Source organism: Asparagus officinalis, chromosome 8 (genome assembly GCF_001876935.1).
Source record: "Asparagus officinalis chromosome 8, Aspof.V1, whole genome shotgun sequence".
NCBI classification, from domain to species: domain Eukaryota; kingdom Viridiplantae; phylum Streptophyta; class Magnoliopsida; order Asparagales; family Asparagaceae; genus Asparagus; species Asparagus officinalis.
The window spans coordinates 6,946,872-6,971,272 of NC_033801.1; the positions used below are offsets into that span (position 1 = coordinate 6,946,872).

The 24,401-nt window shown below is 38.8% G+C and overlaps 2 protein-coding genes across 2 annotated transcripts; one reads left to right on the forward strand and one right to left on the reverse strand.

Moving 5' to 3' along the window:
• On the reverse strand, nt 12,008-14,921 carry LOC109819837 (protein DWARF AND LOW-TILLERING-like). The gene is made up of 2 exons (XM_020385770.1): nt 14,613-14,921; nt 12,008-14,507 (listed from the first exon to the last, which is right to left on the reverse strand). The coding sequence occupies exon 2, from the start codon at nt 14,346-14,348 to the stop codon at nt 12,903-12,905; it is 1,446 nt and encodes a 481-aa protein (XP_020241359.1). The 5' UTR covers nt 14,349-14,507; nt 14,613-14,921; the 3' UTR covers nt 12,008-12,902.
• Nucleotides 23,257-23,842, forward strand: LOC109822936. The gene is made up of 2 exons (XM_020389213.1): nt 23,257-23,602; nt 23,686-23,842. The coding sequence occupies exons 1-2, from the start codon at nt 23,324-23,326 to the stop codon at nt 23,761-23,763; spliced, it is 357 nt and encodes a 118-aa protein (XP_020244802.1). The 5' UTR covers nt 23,257-23,323; the 3' UTR covers nt 23,764-23,842.

Sequence of the window (24,401 nt, forward strand, 5' to 3'; positions counted from 1 at the left end):
CTTTGGGACTTCGGGGACTCACTCTTCCAGATCTGGTGCTCAGCGAGCGTCAACGCCAAAAAAGGCAGGTGTTCGAGAGGACCGGATCTCAGATCTACGCAGACGTACTCCGGATCTAAGCTTGGTCTTAGATCCCGAGACTTGGACGATTGTTTCCTTGGTGAATCAATCCTCCCCGGCTATTATTTCCTTTGTGGAATAATACCCGTCGTACTGCTTAGATCTGATCGGATCTAGATCTCGCGGTGGTCCACGGATAAACCCCGGCGCAGGCAAAGAACCCACACAAAGCAAGAGACCGCAAAACAGGATCTTGCGATTCGTTCGACAAATAAGGAGAAAGTTGTAATTTTCTTTATTTCTTGTGTTATTTGATTTTCGTTGTAACCGGATCTAAAAAAGACCGGATCTTTGTAATCGATAAACTATTACAAGAATTTGCAATGGAATCAATGATGAAGAAAACAACGATTTTCACCGCGAACAGTCCTACCATATTAGTATTGACTGTTTTGCGAAGACAGTCAGATTGCGAGCGTCCGATGGGTCTAAGATGATTGTGGCCACTTCTCAGGGCAATCGCTTTGCGGAGTCATTTCTGGCGTTCATCGACGAGGTGATGCTGCTTCTGCCGCAGAGGGCGTGGTGACTCTCTCGAAGAGAGCCCGCCAAAGGCAACGTCAACGCCTTGCGAAACGATTCGCAAAGGCCATGGAGTCAGTTGACGGGATCCGCTACAACGTGGATCTGAAGAACAAAAGAGGCAAGCAGCCTCAACAATCAACGAATGGTGGTTCCTCCAATCCGCCAACAATGGAATGGGTCCGTGTCAAACGGAACCGATCGACGCTGGAGGAGCGCATTCGCAAGCGCCGTGCACTATCAGCGCAGGCACGGGCTCAAGCTGAAGAAGCCCGTAGAAAGCTGCAGAAAGAGGTAGCCAAGAAGCCGCCACCAACTCGCAAAGTTTGGAGGCCGAAGTCTGAAGCGGCGGTTCAGACCAAAAAGCAGCAACTGCAGCCTCCAACCAAAATTCAACCTCCGGCGAACCAAGCTAAGTCGCTGAGAATTCCCATAGCTACTCCGGGAGATCATGCAGAATCCTCCCGAAGGAGAAAGCCAGTCTTGGAGCGCCTCGGTCCAATTCCCGACGAGAGAGGCAAAGCTCCAGTTCACGAGCGTTTGGGCCCGATGAAGAAGCCCAGAACGACTCAACACGCTGGGGGTCGCCGTCACCTCCAGTATAACAAAGAACTCAAGGCAGCTGCGCTCACCAACTTGCGCATCGAAGTCCAAGAGCACGCTGAAGACTCGCGCCCACAAAGGCACGTTTCGAGGCGTGTAACTTTTGAAAACCCAAAGAAGGCAATCCAACCTCAGATGGAAACATTATCATCTGATAGTGATAGTGTTATACCTGAGAAGTCGTGCCCGCACACGATAGGTTACTCCGACTGTCAAAATGACGAGTTGTACTATCGTGCTGGGGGTACGAATAGAACCAGGAAGAGGAGTCCCCGAGAACAGGAAACTCAATGCCCCTGTTCCAAACTCATTCGGGCGGTATTGTCTGAATGCAACTGCATTAAGGCAGTCCCCGAAAGAGTTTTAGTTTTTGAGAGACTTAGTGCGGAGACGCCAAAACCAAGGCCTAGGCGTTCCCAACGAAGAAGAAGGATGGTTGAAGACGGAGAATTTCCGAGGGTCACCACCAATATGACCAGCAAGGGGACATCGGCACGGGATGATTTCGAGGCGATTCTGAAAGCATCCCGGCGTCTAACCCGTCTGCAGTCTGGAGCAATCGCACGAGGAACTTATGGTAGGGCTCGGACAAGAGTACCTTCAGAAGATGAAGAATCGGATTCCTGCTCCACAGTCGCATCAGATAATACAGTGTCCAGTGAGGGGGAACCCCGCGAGTCACTGATGATAAGCGCGGAACAAGTGGCCAAGATGCTCGAAGATGCCATAGCCAAACAACAGGAAAGCATTAGGTTCGAGATGCAGATGGCCATGCAGACTATGAGAGAGATGCATGAGCAACAAATTCAGGCACTGACGAACCAACGAGGTGAACCAAACCGCCGTAACCAGGTTGTTCAGGAAGAGGAGCACACGGATAGGGACGGAGCTCACAATGCCAATAACTCTCCCGTCAATGCAGGGGGTGGTAACGAGGATGCCAATGAAGATACAAGTGAAGACTTGAAGATCAAAAACCTCGAGAGCAAAATCAACACATTGATCTCCGCTCAAGAAGTAAAGAAGACGGGCATTCCTTGTCCATACCCACGAGAATGGGAATCAATCCCCTATCCGGCAAAGTTTAGTCTGATTAACTTTACGCCGTTTGATGGGAAGGGTTCCCCCACTCAGCATTTGATTTATTTCAAATCGCACCTGGGTATTATTTCCGGCAATAAGCCTCTAATGGTGCGGTCATTCGTCGGCACTCTTCGCGGAGCCGCCTTCGATTGGTATCGCCGCCTCAAGCCAGGAAGCGTAAATAACTGGGACGACATGGAGACAAAATTCCTCGCTAACTTCTTCGACGACGACACCGAGATATCTATCGGATCATTGCTCGATGAGAAGCAGAAAGACGGGGAGTTAGTCGACACCTTCGTCAAAAGGTTCCGGAACAAAGCGATGAACTGCCGGGACCCGATCACCGAGGAGTTCGTTCTCCAGACCTGTCATAATAATCTGTCCTTAGACGTATTGGAAGCAATGGGGACAGCACCGTCTGACACTTGGAATGATATGAAGGTCCGAGGGGAGCAGGCTGAGCGATTCCTTAGAAGGAAGAAGGTCGAGAGGAACCAACCGACGGTTAATCCGATGGACTCAAACTTCGCCTCTCGTGGTAAGGGCAAGGCACCTGCAGCGGCTGGTGGTGCTAATCACGCGTCACAACAGCAATCTCGAAGGCAGCAAAAGAATTCGGGTCCGAGACTCCAAAAAGAGTACTCTTTCAAGGACGAAGACGTTCCAGCCATCTTCGAATCCCTCCTTGAAGGTAACAAGATCAAGCTACCACCTATCACAAATCAGGAGGAAGCTGACAACACTACGGACCCAAAGTACTGTGCATACCACAGGAGGGTCGTTCATCCCACCAAGGATTGCTTTACTCTCAAGAATAGCATTCAGACCTTGGTTGAAGCCGGCGTCATAACGCTAAGGTAAGCCAATTGAGAACGGCAAAACTCCAAAGAGTATACGAGTATAAACTGTTTCTCAATCCTATAAACTGTTTCTCAAAACTCCAAAGAGTATACGAGTATAAACTGTTTCTCAATCCTCCGACTGGTATAAGAGGTTAAACTATTCCCTGACACTCCAATAGGTATATGAGTCTAAACTGTTTCCCCACTTTTGACGGGAAGTTCCTGGAGAATATTAAGCGAATATTCTTAAGGATAACCCGGTTAGGTAACTGGTAATAATGCCCGAACCAGTTCCGCAGAGGAAACTGGGGGTGGACGATTTATGTAACGGGAAATTCCCAAAACTACAGCAACGTAATGAATAAGAAACTCCCATTCAAATTCTCACCACGTCTGTGCACTCAACACTCTCTCTGTTAGAGTCCGGACGTAAAGTTCCCAATTGGTCAAACCTTCTTACAGTTAGGACCACAGTCAAAATCTCCTCTCGATTCCTTCAATGAACGAGAGGCCCACAAATTAAGCGATCAAACCTTCCTACAGTTAGGATCGTCTTAAACCTTCCATTCGGTCAAACCTTTCTACAGTTAGGACCAAAACCAAAATCCCCTCTCGATTCCTCCAATGAACGAGAGGTCCACTTTCAAATCGAATGATCAAACCTTCCTACAGTTAGGGTCACCTCAAACTCCTGTTTGGCCAAACCTTCCTACAGTTAGGGTCAAAACCATAATTCACTCTCGATAAACGAGAAATTCATCTTTAGTTCAGTAATCAAACCTTCCGACAGTTAGGGTTATCTGAATCTTTTCGAATCTTGGGGTGGAGATTCCACTTTTGGTTTCACCCTTCCGGATTCTGGGGGTGGAGATCCCACCCCGAGTTTCCTTTCCAGCTGAAGATAGAATATAAAATTTCCGGATTCTGGGGGTGGAGATCCCACCCCGAGTTTCCTTTCCAGCTGAAGATAGAATATAAAATTCTTCTTTTCAGCATCGGGAGATAGAATATAAAAATAGAATATAAAATTCTTCTTTTCAGCATCGGGAGATAGAATATAAAATTATTCCTCTCCCATTTCGGGCTCGTCTTTGCCCCAAGAGAAGACACCATCTTATTCAATTCCCAAAATCTGTGCCTCACGGGTACAGGAAAGTTTATCCCGAATCCTAAGCAGGGATAAGTCAACGCCTAACACGCGTTGCCGGTTTAGTCTTTTTCCGTAGAAAAAGACACCAGAGTTCGATTCTGGGGTATTCTATCCTGAAACCTAAGCAAGGATAAGTCTGCGCTTAACCCGCGCTGCCGGTTAGTTCTTAACCGTTGAAAAGAACATCCGTCCACATATTCAACATTGTGGCAGGTTGTTATTAATAACACCAAAATCCATGCCTTACACGCATGGGGAATTTCATCCTGAATCCTAAGAAAGGATATGCCGACGCCTAACACGCGTCGCCGGTTTAGTCTTTTACCGATTGAAAAAGACACCAGAATACCAGTCTGGGGTATTTTTATCCCGAAGCCTAAGTAGGGATAAGTCAACGTCTAATACACGTTGCTGGGTAGCCTATTCCCATGACAACGGCGAAGTCTATGTATTCAAAGTCATAGCAACAAGTCTTAGAGGATTCAGTCTCTAAGCACAACGTTACATGCGGAACGGATTTAGACAATCCGCATGCTAGCCCGACTCAAACGGTAGTCGGTAAAGGCTAATCAAATCCGTTAAAGGCTTGGGGTTAGCCAAAAATCCTAAAGTCAGCGCCTAACACGCGTCGCCGGGTAGTCTATTCCCGTGAGAAAGACGAAGTCTACGTATTCAATATCGTAGCACTAAAAGGGTTAACTCTTTTAGCTTAACGTCACATGCGGAACGGACTTGAACAATCCGCATGCTAGCCCGACTCAAACGGTAGTCGGTAAAGGCGCATCAAACCCGTTGATGGCTGAGGATTTGCCAAAAATCCTATAAATACGAAAGTCACTGACGCATCAGCTCCATCAACGTACGACGTTCAGAACCCTAGGGTTAACGCCGGTCAACGCGTAACCCTAGGTCAACGCCAGTCAATGCGTTGCGATCAAAAGTCAATGTACGACGTTCAGAACCCTAGGGTTAACGCCGGTCAACGCGTAACCCTAGGTCAACGCCAGTCAACGCGTTACGAGCAAAAATTCAACGTACGACGTTCGAAACCCTAGGGTTAACACCGGTCAACGTGTAACCCTAGGTCAACGCCAGTCAACGCGTTGCGAGCAAAAAATTCAACGTACGACGTTCGACGTAACCCTAGGTCAACGCCAGTCAACGCGTTACGAGCAAAAATTCAACGTACGACGTTCCACTCTGAAAAGTATACGAGTATAAACTGCTTCTTAATACTCCGAAAAGTATACGAGTATAAACTGCTTCTTATCACTCCGAAGAGTATATGAGTATAAACTGCTCCTCAATCCTCCAACAGTGCATGAGGTTAAACTGCTTCTTAAATACTCCAATAAGGTATATGAGTATAAACTGTTCCCTAATTTTTTGAGAAGTTCCTGGAGAATGTTTTCTATAAATATTCTTAAGGATAACTCAAACAATAAGACGCCGGACAACGCGTTGCAGATAAAGACTCGACGCCAACAATCGATGGTCAGCTAAATCAGGAACCGACTTCAAAGTTTAAAATTCCGACAACGGTCAGACAATAAATGCAGCACCGAAACTCTTTCAGACATTCGACAAAGCACCGAATAGCCTGGAGAATTGAAGAAATCAAGAACGGAAGTCATTCCAAGGTCCCATTACACCGACTAAAGGTTGGGACAATCGTATACAAAGTATTCCAGACTCTTCTATAAAAGAACGAGACTGAAATACTTTGGAGGGGGTATCTGTAGGCATATAAAATTGCTTATAGGTCCCTTAGCTCAGCTCGGCACAAACCGACAAACCAACGAGGCAACGAGATTGACTAATCGCACGCAAGCAACGGAATACGTCCATTCGCGTGCGGGATCAAGCCAAGTGTTCGAAGAGTCAACGAGTCATCCAACCAAGGGCATACTCGGACGAATCACGATCGAATCAAGATCGGTTTCGGACTCGAACTCAGAAGTGGATTTACTGCCAAATCAGGAATCCGACTTACTGCCAAATCAGGAATCAAATCAGAGTCTGATAGGTGGCCGACAGTGTCCTGTGCGCGGGCACAGTAAAGAGAGCCTATAAATAGGCCACTTGGTTCATTTGTTCAAGGGTTGGAAATTTTGGAGGCGAAGCTCTGTCGGATTCAAGACTCGAAACTTAAAAAAGATTGGAGCTTTGGGACTTCGGGGACTCACTCTTCCAGATCTGGTGCTCAGCGATCGTCAACGCCAAAAAAGGCAGGTGTTCGAGAGGACCGGATCTCAGATCTACGCAGACGTACTCCGGATCTAAGCTTGGTCTTAGATCCCGAGATTTGGACGATTGTTTCCTTGGTGAATCAATCCTCCCCGGCTATTATTTCCTTTGTGGAATAATACCCGTCGTACTGCTTAGATCTGATCGGATCTAGATCTCGCGGTGGTCCACGGATAAACCCCGGCGCAGGCAAAGAACCCACAAAGCAAGAGACCGCAAAACAGGATCTTGCGATTCGTTCGACACAAAAGGAGAAAATTGTAATCTTTTTTCTTTATTTTTGATTTTTATTGTAACCGGATCTTATAAAAAGACCGGATCTTTGTAACCGATAAACTGTTAACAAAGTAATCAATGGAATCAATGATGAAGAAAACAACTATTTTTCCCGCGAACAAACAATAATATTCTTTGAGAATGTTGAGTTTGGGGGAGAAATAAGGTTAGAAACAATACTTTTAAGGAGGAATTGACTTCAGATCCAATCTATATAGTTACTTTTGACAATATTCAGGTTCATATACCTGTTATTGATCAAGAAATAAATACGAAACCTCAAGATGACAATGACAATGTTAAAAAACTCCATGTTCCAGAAGAACAAACTCAATATCCTCAAGAACCGGTATCATTAAGGAGATCCATGAGAGAAAGAAGAAATACTATTCCGGATGATTATATTGTATTTCTCCCAAAACACGAGGATAATAATAGAATATTGGAAGATGATCCAATCAACTTTCTTCAGGCCATGAAAAATTCTAACTCTCAACAGCGGATTGATGCCATGAATGAAGAGTACAAGTCTATGCAAGACAATAAGGTTTGGGAACTTGCCTCATTGCCAAAAGGTGCAAAACTAATTGGTTGTAAATAGATTTTTAAAACCAAGCGGAATACAAACGGTAATGTGGAGAGGTATAAGGCACATCTTGTAGCTAAAGGTTTTACTTAAAAGGAAGACATTGATTATACAGAGACTTTCTCTCTGGTTTTATCGTAAGATTCTTTTAGAACAATCATGACGTTTGTTATTCATTTTAATCTTGAGTTACATCAGATGGATGTTAAGACTACATTTCTCAATGGCGATATTGACAAGATGATTTATATGGTGCAACCAAAAAACTTTGTGTCAGGAGACCTAAAGAATATGGTTTGTAAATTAAAAAAATTCATCTATGGACTCAAGCAAGCTCCTCGTCAATGGTATTATAAATTTCAACAAATAATTATCTCGTTCAGTTTTGAGATGAACATTATTGATGACCATGTATATCACAAGTTCAGTGGGGATAAGTTTATTTTTATGGTTCTGTATGTCGATAACATATTGCTTGCCACCAATGATATAAGCATGTTGCACGAAACCAAGAGATTTCTATCAAAGAATTTTGAGATGAAAGATCTTGTGGATGCTTCTTTTATATTAGGAATCCAGATATATCGAGATCGTTCTCGAGGTATACTTGAATTATCACAAAAGAGCTATATCGATAAAGTAGTTAAAAGGTTTGGCATGCAAGACTGCTGATCAGGAGACACCCCTGTTGCTAAAGGAAACAAGTTCAGTCTCAATCAGTGCTCTAAAGACAACCTTAAAATTCAGGAAATGTAAAAGATTCCTTATGCTTCAGTTATAAGAATTCTAATGTATTCTCAGGTGTGAACGCGTCCGGATATTACGTACATTGTTGGGATGTTAGGCAGATACTTCAGCAACCCTAGTATAGATCATTGGATAGTAGTCAAAAGAGTTACGATGTATCTTTAAAAATAAAAGATTATATGCTCACATACAGAAAATAGAAACAGTTAAAGGTCATTGGGTATTCTGATTCTGATTTTACTAGCAAGATAGCAAAAAGTCTATATCAGGCTATATTTATATGTTAGCAAGAGGAGCTATATCATGGAAAAATATCAAACAGACACTAGTAGCTTCCTCCACTATTGCAGCAGAATTTGTAGCTTTTAAAAAAAAATTGTCACAGGGAATATGGGTGTAAAATTTTGTCACAGGACTGTGCATTCTAAAAAATATTGAAAGACCACTAAGGTTATATTGTGACAATAAATCTACAATTATGTATTCCAATAATAACAGAAGCTCGACTAAATCAAAACATATTGACATTAAGTTCCTAGTTGTGAAACTAAGCGTACAGAGTGAACAGATATCCATAGAGCACATTGGGACAAACTCCATGATAGCTGATCCTCTTACTAAAGGATTGTCACCTAGATATCCATAGAGCACATTGGGACAAACTCCATGATAGCTGATCCTCTTACTAAAGGATTGTCACCTAAGGTCTTTCATGAGCACTGGGACAAACTCCATGATAGCTGATCCTCTTACTAAAGGATTGTCACCTAAGGTCTTTCATGAGCACACTGCTCATATAAGTGTGGTATTATTTGAGGATATCATGATTTAGTGGGAGTTTATGCTTGTGATGCTTTATGTTAGGTTGTATTGTCTGGTCAGAATAAAGTATTTAGTTCATACACTCTGGTATATTATGTTTAGGTTGACCTCACTAAAGTTTAAGGTAGGACCAGTTGAAAATAGATATGTGTTTATCACATTGCATGTAATTTTCATGCTGCGCATCCATGATTGATCTATGTCGTTTGATTATATTGGTATATGTGACCATTAATGGGTTTAGTTACCTTAAATGTGATGAAGGCTGCTTTGATCCTATATTGATATACTCAATGGACGAGATTGTTTGGGAATACCATTATTTATGATAGTAATTTTTGAGCTCATAAGGTTATACACATTTTAAGAAAACATATGGTGCTCAAGTGGGAGATTGTTGGATTTAAATCTAATTAAATTTATTTGTGGGCACATATGTTATATCAGTGTATGTTGCTATCTTTACAGTTGATCCACATAAAGTGATCAATCAGGTAATTGGGTCAATGGGTATTTATATATGTCATAGACTAATTGTGCAGTTACTAGATTGTAATACTAATTTAATGAGTGGCTAAATTAGAAAACTGTAAGTCTATATAATGAGGTTATGGTCCCTAATCTTAGGGTTGAGTTCTCATTCTGTTATCCCCATCTAAAGAGAAATCTCAAGAGAGAACTCTCAAGATTAGAAGATCCAAAATCCAAATTTCATATCCGTGCAATAGATTTAGATATAGCTTCCTCTCTTTTTGTTTTAATCTCTATGATTTAATCACGATTAAGTCCAACATTGGCAACTGTAGAATGCATCATTTTGTCTAGTTTATGCCCCACCAAAGTTTTGAGCTGCTTCTTATAGAGACAATTGAATCCTATTGAGCCTGCGATTCAAGGGTCTCACTTTATGTGGTGTTTCCATTTAATTCAAATAATGTACTGATCTTACACAATTATTCTCTTGGTGCTCTTTTTGGTGAGATTTGATACCTAAACTACAGAAGAACGCACGTATTGCTGAAGTGGCCCATGTGGGAATTTCCCATGCGTATCTTGAGATTTGAGGACTTCTTATAGTCACAGAAATTTGTCGAATCTGTGCTTGTATCATTATTTCCCTATGTTTAAATCCCTCATTACCTCAGAATGCACCAAACTTGAGCCCATAAGTTAATTGTTTAATTGTTCTTTGAAAACTGAGGAACAATTTTAATTAGAAGAGCCCCAGCAATTGGTTAGGCTGCCTATGCCAGTCCCAAACTGAATGAGATCATGAAGCCGACTGCAGGTAGTAAAGAAATAACAAAATGACATAATACCTAAGCATTCAGTGCTATATTTCTCAGTAGTAAGCTGACAGTACGTGTCAATTTTAAGGATATAATTAGCCAGCATCTACTCAAGGGGATTTCGATCCATATTTGAATTATATACACTTTTTGCAGGTCTCGAACACAAAAGAGTAGCTACGTAGGCAATGAACCATCGTCTTTCACAGGTCTCGACCCATCTTTAAATTTTATACATATTTTACAGGATCTTTGAAATGTACACAATTTTTACAGGTTTGATACTAGAATTCCTTAAACATAAGAATGCTTTGTTACGAAAGTTAACAAACAACCCCTTCCTACTAACCAACACGCAATTGTAGAATTCTCTCCGTAGGAGATTGTCCATGTCGAAAATGGATCTGATTCCTACACCTCCAACTAGTTATTTTTATATTCGTGATGGTTGAGCTTCTGATGCACTTATCAGTACGCAATAGCTGTCCGCTTTAGCATTATACCCTTCTGAGAAAATTCCTTGTGATTGATATAAATGAAATGTGAGCCATGACTCATCTTGCTCCCATTGGCTGATGTGTCCCATGTGAGGATATAAATCACATTTTAAGCTCCACTCAAATAATGAGTATAGAAGCTCTGATCTACTTATCAACAGTCAAGAGCTGTCTAATTACTTGTAGAATAACTAAACTTGACAATAAGTAGGATAATTAGAGGCCACCTACCGTTAGTAATACAAAATAGATGCCAGATCAAATCTCAAACCAACTAATATTCTCTTTGCCAATGTTTGAGCTCGTATATGACAACTTATCAGATGAACTGATAAAGAGTTGCAACAAGTGAGAGAATGCCAAGGTTCAGATTTTATTAGATCCCAAGTTACATAGGTATATAATCCTAGGTCCATATACATTGTGAAAAACATAACGTATAACTATTGACTATTTCTAAACAACATCATCAGAATTACTTGCTTTGTCGATGAATCTGCATTCTGTTCTTCCTTTCAAAGTTCTCATTAATTCAACATGCGTGCACATTAACACATGAACTCCTAAATCACCTATATCTGTTGCGACTTCCAATTATAAACTCCTGAGCTTATGTCTGTTCTTATGGTGGCACAAGTTTGGGTATTTGCGAATGTTAAAAAAACAAAATATTAAGTGATGACTGGACTTACTGAAACCTATCGAAGTCTAAGAACTAAAATTTAGCATGAAGGGCTAACCAATTGATTCTTTTCTTTTTTGTCGATGCTTTTATATAATATGTTCCCATTTTCATAAAATTTAAGGTCAACACGAATATTAAGTGATTTTCAGAGTGCTAAGACAGTTTATACCTACATATACTTACTTACTATGACTATAAGACAGTTTATACATACATGTACTACTACTTACTTATAACTATTACTGTTGATATTATTGTTTAGATGTATCCAGAGCCCATGCCTGAAGCCTATAAATATAATCAATTTGATCACAAAGATATAAGAATTGCAATAAAAATCCTTGATAGACTTCTGTATCTCAAGGATGAAATCATATCTATGAATATCAGTCAGAGAAAATAGACAAAAGGCTCACAAACTTAACAATTTAAAAAATGAACTGTGATGCTCTTTATATAATATTAACCTTTCAGTATACTAACATGGTATTGTACATTTGTAAAGAGTGTTATATCAAAGTACAACAAACTGCCAAATTCAAAGAATTCTTTATAAAATATGCATCTCTCCCCTTTGTATGAGATGGGAAAAGATCAAAGAATACAACAAATAGACTCTAAAATACTTTGAAGAACTTAAACAGAGGTTCACTTTGCACAATTTTTTCAATTAACTTCTTGCTATAACAGCAACCAAAGAATTAAAGAATCATCTGAAGTACAAAGGAGTCGTCAAACTAACCGAAGAATGAAAGAATATTCAAAGGCCCACCGGAAATAAAGCAGGCTTTCTTGTGTTAATTATGAATGAGCAAGTGCAGGAGCTTCAAAGTTGGCATCTTGGCTGAGATGTAGAGAAAATGCCCACAGAACAAATTGGAGCCTTTTTGAAGACTTCATACATAAAGACCGATCCAAGCATTTAAGAAGAAGAATCCCAACCCCCCAATCTCCATCTTCTCCTCTCTCGAACATTTCAGTCCTCGAATGTAAATCATTGATTGAAGCACATAAAATATCTTCGGTCAACGCATTTCATAGAGAAACAAATTTCATGACTAGCATATACAGATGCAAGAACTAGACAAATTTCATGAAAGAACATTAAAAAATATTGTTTCATTAATATTGACCTCCAATTTGACATGATATTCTGTAATTTGTGTATATGAAATACTATTACAAAAAAATTTCTAAAGTGATTAAAGAATCTGCCTCTATTTCTCTATGAATGAGAGACTAAAAATCAAAGAATAGCAACAAATGGACATGAAATCTTCTGAACAACCTAAAATAAAGGTGTAAAATCTTTATAACTAAAGAATGAAAGAATTGTCAAAGGTCTAAAGGGTAGAAATATCTAAAGAATCAAAGAATTTCTAAAGGTCCAAAAGGTAAAATGCAGACCTTTGGAGTTAGTATAGAACCCATCAACTCGAGGGACTGGATGAAGAACTGATCGGTGCCCAAGCTGAGACTGTGTATAGAGATTGATCAAACCATTTGAGAGTAAGAGCATTTTCTCTATCCTCTATACTATAATTTTCACCAGATGAATACATCCTTAGAAGCATTCGGCTTTGAATTGCCTCATTTTCTCCCAAATCCAGACATCTAAATCCACCATCCTCGATCATTTCCCTCCATCTTTCAAATTTCTCATGCCTCTCGACCCTTTCCATTGCCTCACAAGCAATTATGTTCCTTATTCTTCTCGCAAACATCTCTTCAATCTTGATCCTCGCCAAGCTGGAACCCAATGAATCCAATGAATCAAAAATAGCGGCGTAGTACTGCAACGAGTTAGCAAACCTCATCTCCCATCTTGGGTCATTGTGCTCAGATTCTTCTTCAGCTACCAGAAGTATCGAAGGATTTGTGCTCCGAATTAGGCCTAGTAGGTTCATTAGAGCCCCTTGGCTCTCATCGTAGAGCGCCTTGTGAAGCTGAAGTACACAATTCACTGCAACACATTCCCCTTCTTTTACATGAAGCATCCAAAGCCTGACATCCTCCAATCTGTCAACAACCGGATGAAACTCAAATTGAAGGTTCAAGGACTCGGCTAACGATTTGAGCCTCGCTCCTGTATCTTGAAGATCTTGTCTTGAATCTCCAATCCCTGTGATCCTCATGTGTGATGGTGGATTAGGCCTCGAGGCTAAGCTTTGGAACAAGCTGGGCCATTGAAGACCCTCCTTGATATCGAAGTCTATGATATGAACCCTATCTTTTCCTTCAAATTCTCTGAGCAATCTCTCATTCAACGTGAAATGGAGAAATCTCGGAATGGGGCTCACTTGGTTAAGTAGCCTGACCGCAATCGCTTCATCATCATGCTCAATTTGATCAGTGATCTCTCTCGGTGGAGATATAGAGAATACTTGAGGCCAAATCTTTACTGCCCTCAATGCCAATGCTTCGGTCAAATAAGCTACAACTCGATGAATTGGGCTTCCTATAGGTGACGCCATCTCCCCCAATCTGGAAAGAAAGAAGTTTATAGCTGCGCGGTTTCCTGATATAATCGATTCAGCACACAATGTGAGCAAACTCACAAGCTCAAGCCCTTGATTCTCAGTTTGTGCACTCTCATTGTGATCTCTAATCCATGTTGGATTTCCGAATAGCTCCTCTCTCGATGGTATACTGGGCGAAAAACCTGAGCAATACTGTAATCCTTCACTGGGCCCTTCCTCACTTGTACCCGAGTCCTTCTCATCCCCGAAATCTAAAGTTTCTTCCTCTATAAATCGAAGAGGCTCTTCGAATGACTGAACTAACTGTGAAGTGGTGAACACTGGTCCACTTCCCCTCTCCTTGCTCATCATCGGGTGTGTCGGGTGAAAGAACTGAATCACACTGTATCCTAACATGATCCCTGATTCAATAGCACCAGAATCCTTCTCATTTATAGATTAGTCGGCATCTTCTTCTACAAATTCAACAGATTCTTTGAATGGATGGAGTTAATCTGAGAAGTTGTCGTTAAAGATTACTCCATTTTATCGAACACCTTCAGGGCTTCAGTGATACTGCTCGTTTCGACAACAAAAGATGAGGTATAAGGCGTTATTTGATCTTGGGTTTCATCGATACGTCGAAAGCAAATATCAGGAGAAAAAATTCAGATATCTTACCACTAATCTGAAGTCCTGGAGTTCTCAATCCAATGGCAATCCGAAATTGAAGCAGCCCGCGAACAATCAGCGCCTCCAATCTCCATCAATATCTCTCCAGCAAATTCAACCACCTACAAAAGAATCAAAGAACCCAAAAAAAGCAAAAAACGAATCCAATTAGTTTCCTCTATAGTAAGTCTGCAGCCATAGTCCTAAGCTCTAACAAATGGGTTCTCCTTCTTTTACTACAACAACAGATAAATTGTAAATAAAGAATAGAATAAATTGAGAGGTTGAGAAATTGTGTTTCATGTGTTTCTTCTTCCTCCTCCTTCAGCTTCCATGCATTGCTCTAGTACTGCAGTACAAAGTTTCACTCTCTCACTCGCTCTCACTGAGCTCAGTGAAAAAAAAAGCGAAGGGGGTTTTAATTTTTGGTTGGGCTTTTTAACAATTATTACATCGGCCATCGCTTGATGATCCGACGGTGGAGATTTGGGGACAATGCGAACGTTAGGGCCCTCTTTTTTATCTGGGCGGAATTCGACCGTTGGAGGTCTGTCTTCGGTGAGCGGACCGCGCAGAGCGGTGACCGCACCTCATGTCACGTGCTCCTCACGTGGATACGGTCCGTTGCTCGCGACCGTTGGGTAATTTCGCGAAACCTGGAGCAGCGCACCGTACAGCGCAAAATTGGGTAGTGAAGGACACGTGGGGGGTTTAGGATTCGTCGATTCCATGTTCGGTGCTGTGGAGTACGGTATGAATAAAAACTGTTTTTGGTGTTTTTTGGACGAATACGGAAAGTACTGTTTGTCCACCGTGGTGGGGTTTCCCGGCTTTTTGGATTACGTTGTCTAGTTTTAGTAAGCGTCTTATGGTTTCTTGGATCATGTTCTCCGGTGAGTTGTAAAGGGCAATAGGAATAGGCTTTTAGTATGTATCCTAATGTTTTCTCTTTGAGAACTTTCAAAAAATTATGCATGAAAAAAAAACAATACATTAATGAAAGAAAATATGTTTTGGACTTTCTTGATAAGTTAAGGCTTCTTTTGGATGCCATGTGGTTTTCATTGTTGTGTTTTTGTAAAAAAAATACCGTAGTGTTGTGTTTTTCTCTTAAAGTGTTTTCAAAACACCATGTTGAGTGTTTTTGTTCAACATTAGTTTGACTCATTACAACATTAGTATTAAACATATTATTAATATATTATACATTAATTATAATAAAATATTTTATAAATAAAATGTTATAATATTTGGTATATATTATTATAGTATTATAAGTATTAAATATAATACAATATAATATTGTGTAATGTGTTATAATATTATATTATACATTGATGAGTTACATTATTTTATAATTATTATTATATTATTATTATTATATATTATTTTTAAATAATTGTACATTTAAATATTTTCGTATATCAATTTGTTATTGTTATGTAATATATAATATTTTTAAAATAATATTATTTTATTATTGATATAATATTATACTATTATTAATAGAATATAATATTATTAATAATGTTAATATTAAATATATTAAATTATTTAGTGTATAATATATTAATATTTTTATATTATACTTTAATGAGTTATATTATTTTATAATTATTATTATTTTATAATTATTACATATTATTTTTAAGTTTTTATATATTTAATTATTTTGGTATATCAATTTGTTTTTGTTATATATTATATAACTTTTTAAAATTATATTATTTTATTATTAATATAATATTATATTATTATTAAATATAATATAATATTATTAATAATGTTAATATTATGTTATTACAACTATATTATTAATAAATTCATATATTACAAATATTTTAATATTATATAATATATTATAGTTTCTAATATGTTAGAGTTTATTAATAATACTTTAATAATTTATGATATAAATATTTATTATTATATTATGAATGTATTATTTTTACATTAATATTGTTAGCAATAAATTATTTTACTTTATAATATATTAAATTATTTAGTGTATAATATATTAATATTTTATATATTATATTACATTTACTATACAATATATTATTATAATATTATTATTCTATTATATTTTTTATTGTTAAATATGTTACTATTATACAATATTTTATAATTATTAATTTATTACAAGTTATTTATTAAAACGTTAATAATACTATCATGATTATAATATTGTACGTATATTATTATATTATTATTTATCATCAATAGATTTTTATTTTTTTTATTAGTTTATTTATATTTTATTATTATTTATTATTATATAATACATTGTTGTAGGCTGTCTAAAAATCACAATAGATAGTTAATCCCTCATCAAACGCCGATGATGGAAGTTATAATCTGACGACTTCCAGAAGGCTACAATTTGAGGACTTTCACGTAGAAGGTTACAATCTGACGACCTTCACAACAACTAATGAAGGCCCCAATTCAACAGCATTCACAATCAACATCGGGAGTTACAACCTGACGACTCTCATATTTTCAAGGAGCCAAAACGAAGATTACAAGAGGACGATCTGTGCAAAGCTCTAGCAAAAGAGACTACAAATTGACGGTCTCTTCATATTAAAATGCAGATATCTCTCAAACCGTAAGGAATTTGGCAAAACGGAGGAAGCGAACCGAAGCCTTCGGCTCGGTTCGGATGGCCCCGTCTCGTCGAGATAGCCGATTTTCATATATAATTCGTCTAATTCCCACTTACGGTTTGAAAGTTATGACCTGTTCTTCGCAGCAAATTATGTTCTGAGGTCCGTCTGCAAGACTGGACTTCATCAGAACATTGGACTTAGCCTGAAGCCCGCCAAGCCCGCCTAAGGTTCGCCTCTGCATTACAGAGTCAAAGCGCACATGCTCAACTCTGCGTTTTCAACATCAAAACGCAGAGTTAATCGCTAAAACAGCACAACTGTGCGTTTTCAGCCTTTAAACAGGCTCAACTCTGCGTTTTCAATCTAGAAACGCAGAGTTAATCTTTAAAACAGCACAACTGTGCGTTTTCAGCCTTTAAACAGGCCAACTGTGCGTTTACAGGCCAACTGTGCGTTTATGGGCTCAACTGTGCGTTTTTAGCCTGAAACAGGCCAACTGTGCGTTTACAGGCCAACTGTGCGTTTACGGCTCAACTGTGCGTTTATGGGCTCAACTGTGCGTTTTTAGCCTGAAACAGGCCAACTGTGCGTTTACAGGCCCAGCTGTGCGTTTTCAGCCTCAGCTGTGCGTTTTCAGCCTCAACTGTGCGTTTTCAGCCCAGCTGTGCGTTTTTCAGCTCCAGCTGTGCGTTTTCAGCCCCAGCTGTGCGTTTTTCAACCTCAACTGTGCGTTTCAGGTCCAGAAACGCACAGTTCGAGCCCAGAACGCTGTTTTCAGCGTTTAACTCGTTCAAGCACGATTTGAACGGTTCCAGAACCGTTTTCTCCCCAAGATTTTAGGGGATCACTACCCTATCATGGAGAGATTTATGGGGAGCAGTTAGACCCCATTAAACCCTCATTAAGGAGATATTTAAGGGGGCGGTTATACCCTTAACCCCCTATAAATACCTCAAAACTCAACTGAGTTCGGATCCTCTTTTTTTGGAGGGGGGGAGCTGACTTTTTGGGGATCCTTGATCGAGCATCTTGCCGCGTTCTGCAGCAACAAGGAGTTTTGGAGACCAGCAACAGGAGCTTCTTCCTTGGCTTATTAACCGAACTTTCGGTTCAAATCAACTCTTTTTCAAGAGTTCAAACTCGTTCAGAGTTATCAACTCGATCAGAGTTCAAAACTTACTCTACGAGTTCTTCTAAAATTCGTTCAGAGTTATCAACTCGTCAAGAGTTATTTCAAAACTTGCTACGCAAGTTCTCCACAGCGTCAAATCGTGAGGAGAAGACATCGTTCCAGTGAATCAAGATGTTCGGATCGTCAACGAGAAGCAAACTCGACGCGAGCATTCGAGGGAGGCATCTCATCGCCACCGTGAAGAACCCAGAATTAAATAAAGGGGAGAATCGAATTCATTCTCCTCTCTTTTGTAATCGGAATCCAAATTGTAATTGATTTTGAGAGGAATACAAGTCAAATTTTTCTTTCATTATTTCTTTTACTGCAAATTTCCAACAAACAATTGTCAACATATTAAGTACTAGTATTTAATATGTTATTATATTATTATATAAGATATTTTAATTATTTTATATTTATATTATTTAATAAATATTACATATATATTAGATTAATATAGTATAGTATAATATAATAAGTATGTTGATAATTACTATTTATTAATTATATTTAATATATTATATTAACACCTCCTTAAACTCAAAACTAAAACACCAAATTTAAAGCACCTAAAAGATGTTTTGAAATAAGTGTTGTGTTTTTTGTTTGAGAATGATTTAACTCAAAAAATACCATGATTTCTAAATACATGGTGTTTTGTTTTTGACAAAAACATCATGAAAATAAATAAAACATCATGGTATCCAAACGGGGCCTAAATGTTTGGTGTGAATAAACATTTTGGTGTGTTCTTGATCGACATGAAGGTTTAGTACTCTCTCTCTCTCTCTCTCTCTCTCTCTCTCTCTCTCTCTCTCTCATAATTCTCTCTCTCTCTCTCTCTCTCTCTCTCTCTCTCTCTCTCTCTCTCTCTCTCAAGAGTAGTTTCGTCCAGATGCAACATCTATACCAATCCCACATTAAAACCTAAGATTCGTTGTCTAGAGTCTACGTGACACTCCAGTCCAAATTAATTTACCAGCAACATTTTAACATGACAGCTGATGTCATGACGTCAAAATCACTATCTGTGGCCCTACAACCAATGACATGAGAGGAACTCGAAACAATTCAACACGGTCATTCCATTGTCACATCGTAATAGTTCCATCACATCATTGTCGATGAACGAACTTCTTCCTACCAAAGAGATATAATATTATACTATTATTAATATAGTATAATATAATAATGTTAATATTATGTTATTACTACTATATTATTAGTAAATGTCATGTATAAATAATAAATGTCACAAGCAACACCCTAATATCATAAATTACAGTCAAATATCACATACAACATCCAAATATCACGTATAAATATCAAATGTCATAAGCAACACCCAAAAATCACATACAACACTCAAATATCACATAGAACATCCAAATGTCACGTATAAACAATAAATGTCACAAGCAACACCCAAATATCACATACAACACCCAAATACCACATACAACACTCAAATGTTATATATAAACAACAAATATCACATAAAAACAGCATATGTGATATGAAACCGTCATATATCACATGGAACTATATCATATGTCACATAAGCAAGTTGACTTTAACAAAAGGACACCCGGAGTAATTCTAAGATGGCTTGTCACATGAAAGACAAATATAATTTTATAGCAAAAGTAAACAAGTTGACTTCCATTTCCTTATTACATTTTACAAACCGATGAACTCTATTAACCGTCCAAACAAAAAATTTACACAAAACCAACTATACTAATAACCACATTGGAAGAGATTCCATCAACGCTTCTCAACCTCCTCCTCCTCCTTCTCCCCAATCTAAGCCCACACATCTGCCTCATTGCCTTCTCAACCTCCTCCTCCTCCTCCTCCCCAATAAAAGGACACCTGCAGCAAGATCTGCTAGTGTGACTTATTGGTATTAACCGTGACACATGTAAGAACCTTTCTTTTTAGATTCCATTTAATATGCTAAAGAAAAAAGATCACCAAGAAATTACAAATGTACATTTCATCATTCACAAACAGCTAGTAAACATCCAACATCCAACAAATATAATAGTTACATGTGTTTGTCTAATACTTCCACTCAATCAATGGTACATTATTACCCCCAAAGTACAAAAGATATTCTGGATCGTCAATATCTAACTTCAATCGCAACTTCTTCAATTCATCACATTCGCATATGATTTGAGCAGCAAGTCTTGCTCCTAACATCTCAGACTCCCTTTGCAAGGCTTCAATGTTCATTGTCTCTCTTCCCTCTAGGATCGCCTTGATGAAAAAATATGCATGTATACCACAATCACATCTGTAAAAATATCACATAACACTTAAACTGCAGCATATATAACTGGTAACAAGAATATATCACACAGAATGTAGAAATATTACATAACAACATCATATGTCACACAGAATACTAAAATATCACATAACAGCAGCATATGTCACATAACAGCAGCATATGTCACACAAAATACCAAAATATCACATAAAAATAACATATGTCACACAAAATACCAAAATATCACATAACAGCAACATAAGTCACAGTGAATACCAAAATGCCACATAACAGCAGAGTATATCACTCAAAATATCACATAACAGCAGCATAAATCACACATTATACCAAATATCACATATAGGGCACAAACGTAAAAGGGGATTATCTCAAATTTTCTTTGATCTGTAACTCGTTACACAACCAACCTTATGCATTGTTTTCAAACGCAGAAATCTACATATTCTTATTATCATCATCTCAAATGGTTCATCTTTCATCTTATTATTACAAACACATGAACAATGCAAACAACTTATAAGTAGTAAATAAACAGAATATAATCAAATACTTCAAATAATTGATCAGTTACACCAAAATCCATCTAGCAATAGTCACAACCCAAAAGGGGCAAAAAAAAACAATAAAAATTGAAGGCTCATCACATTTATTAGTTATTACTGTTTCACTAGCTGCTTTAATGACATGCACATAGAACCGCCAGCAGATTGGAAGAACGACATTAACAATTCAATGCACACCATTGCTAGCACCTAATTAGCATGCAAGATAACTTTCAAGGGAGGTAAACTTCAACCTGTCATATATCCTTCACTGGAAATTTCTCTATCTATAGTTCTATACATAAACATTTTCCATTATTTTTCTCAACTCTATAACTCAGTTCTAATCGTGCAAAAGAACCGGCGAAGGCTACTTATAACTTGAACTACTCCCCTTAACTGATGGTAAGATAGAGCTAGAGCTGCCTTTTGAATTTGTTCATCTTATTATTACAAACACATGAACAATACAAACAGCTTATAAGTAGCAAATAAACAGAATATAATCAAATACTTCAAATAATTGATCAGTTACACCAAAATCCATCTAGCATATATAAACAGCAATTTCTTCCAAATTTAAGTCCCATAAAAGCAACTGAGTGTCGTGTAACACAAGAACAAGCATAATAAGTTACTGGGTAAATTGCAGACCCTTGAACTTTGTTTTTCCCATAACACCCAAAATCACACAAAACCCTGAAAAACTCCAAAAACTCAAATATATGNAAAAAACGCCCCCCCCCCCCCCCCAAATAAAAATAAAATAATCATAGTAAACCCTAGGTTTTAACAAAAATCTCAGAAATTGGGAGATTGGAAGTTAAAGATTGGACCTTTGGTTAGGGTTCCCGCTGTTCAGTGACCGGAGTGAGGATCAGAGCGGTTGATGCGGTTGTAGGCGGCCTCGCCGACAAGGTAGATGCCGAAGGTGACGACGGCGATGCCGAGGCCGGGCGTCGCGTGGCGGAGGTTGCTGGTGAGCGATGGGTGCTTCCTCCACTCGGTCGACGCGGGTGCGGAGGGCGGAGGAAGACTGCGGCGTCGGCAATGGTTGGGGAGGGGAAGGTCTGGGCCAGATTGAAGAGAAAAAGAATGAGTTTTAAATCGGGAAGAAGGGTAATTCGGGAATTGGTTTTCTTGGGCAGTGAGTTTGGGGTGTAAAAGCTTGAAAACTTGGGTCAATGTGCCCCCAAGTGATTGACTCTAGTTGGGGGGTGGAGATGCATAGCCCAACTAAATTTGGTTCCCCCAAGCAATTTTCCCTTGAAAATAAGAAATTTACAAAATAGATCTATTTTGCTAAATATTTAGCAAAACAGACTGTTTTGCTAAATATTTAGGTTCTGTTTTGCTAAATATTTAATAAAATATGTCTATTTTGTAAATTTTTCCGTTTGAAAATCTTGAGAGCATCTGAAATACTTTGAACACTTACTAATTATCTTTGAAATCATCACATCGGCAGACGCTTCTACATGTTGTCTGATCAAATCATGAACCCAAGTCTGGAAAATGAACACTTCACATTCAGCAGATGAATTTTCTTGATTTTCTGGTCCGTTTAAATATACAAACGTACAAGGTGCATGCATGTATATATAAAGAAATAGTTATCAATGCTCAAGAACAACTTAAATACTGCACAAAGTATCATACATATATGAGTATGCATATGAGATTTCAAATTCTATTTTCTATTAATTTCTACTCAGTATAGGTCTTGGTCGAGATGAAGCATGATCCTAAAGATCATGTTCCGTACGGAAAAAATGTTTTACTACTCTTCAAGTTAAAGGATTGAGATAGACAAGAGGGAATTGAAACTTAAGCTTTCCAAATAAATAAACAGATTGATATCAACACATTTCATGGGAAAAGTGTTCAGATAAGATCCGTGTTCATCTAGGTGATTCACACATTAGACATGTAAATTTAGTTACATTTGGTGATTCACGCACAAGTTGCTTAGTTCATCATGCAAGCATGCATCAGTCTTCCAATCTACTCAATAAATAGGCTCAACCAGAGCACTCCCAGACCATCCATCCTTCACTCAAATCAAAAAATTTACCCTCTCAAATATCATATCAATGGCAGCAGCAATCAAGTCCTCTCTCCTAACAATCACCCTACTTCTCGTAGCTCTAGCTGCCAACATTCAGATGGCAACAGCAAGCGGCCCAACGCCTCGCGGGCTCAGCAGCCTCTCCGTACGTGCGCACCGTTTGTGGTGCCCGGAGCATCCACCGGTCCTCCGAGCTCCGGGTGCTGCTCCGCCCTTCAAGGTGTCGACCGTGACTGCCTCTGCAGCACCATTGACATCATTCAGCGTCTTCCCTCCACATGCAAGCTCCCCCAAGTTACTTGTGGTAAGATTTTTACTCCACCCTTTTCTTGCTTTTGGTTTCTTTCTATGGGTTGGATGACTTTATTCTTAATGCAAATGTTACAGGCGCTAATTAAGGATGGAATGAAGCAACACCCGAGGAATAAAAATGAAAAAAAAATCTCCTTCCTTGCTTCTTTCTGAATGTTGTTAGGCCTCTAGTTAAAGTTTGAGTATGAAGTGAATAAAAGGTGAAACCTTGATTCTGCTATTTTTTCTGAAATCTCGCTATCGCTGTTGCTTGAAATGTATGCTAAGACCTTTGGTTTTGTTTGGGAACTAACTGAGAAGATGAAATAACATTTCAGAGTGGTAAGGATCATGCTAAAGGCCTGTTCGGCAAAACTCCCAAAATGGAAAACCAGTGTGAACTGGGTCCCGTTTTGGAAAGAACTATGTTCGGGAAAAATCGGAACAAAACCAGCTCAGATTATTCTAGGCAAATAAAGACCCCTAATACCTTCCTAGGCCGATAAAGACCCCTAATACTGGTTTTATTTTGATCCGCCTCACTCCTGGATCAAAACAGAACTAGTTTAACTCAAAACTAGGTTCAAACAGAACTAGTTTAACTCGAAACTAGGTTCGAAGCGTTGACCCAGTTTTCATGAGTTTGCCGAACTAACCCTCAGTTATCAGTACGAGCTAGCCTATCCCTCAGATATCAGTACGAGCAAGTCTAACGTACAGCATACCCGGCAACCCCCCACCCAACCCCACCACCAAACATAGAAAACCCCAAAAAACAAAAAAAAACAAAAAAAGTAGTAAAATCTTAATGA

Bases quoted from the DNA above. Each gene is read 5' to 3' on its own strand.
- LOC109822936 (XM_020389213.1), top strand. From the start codon at position 23,324: ATGGCAGCAGCAATCAAGTCCTCTCTCCTAACAATCACCCTACTTCTC. The intron at 23,603-23,685 runs GTAAGATTTTTA...CAAATGTTACAG, and splicing joins GCTCCCCCAAGTTACTTGTG to GCGCTAATTAAGGATGGAAT.
- LOC109819837 (XM_020385770.1), bottom strand. From the start codon at position 14,348: ATGTTAGGATACAGTGTGATTCAGTTCTTTCACCCGACACACCCGATG.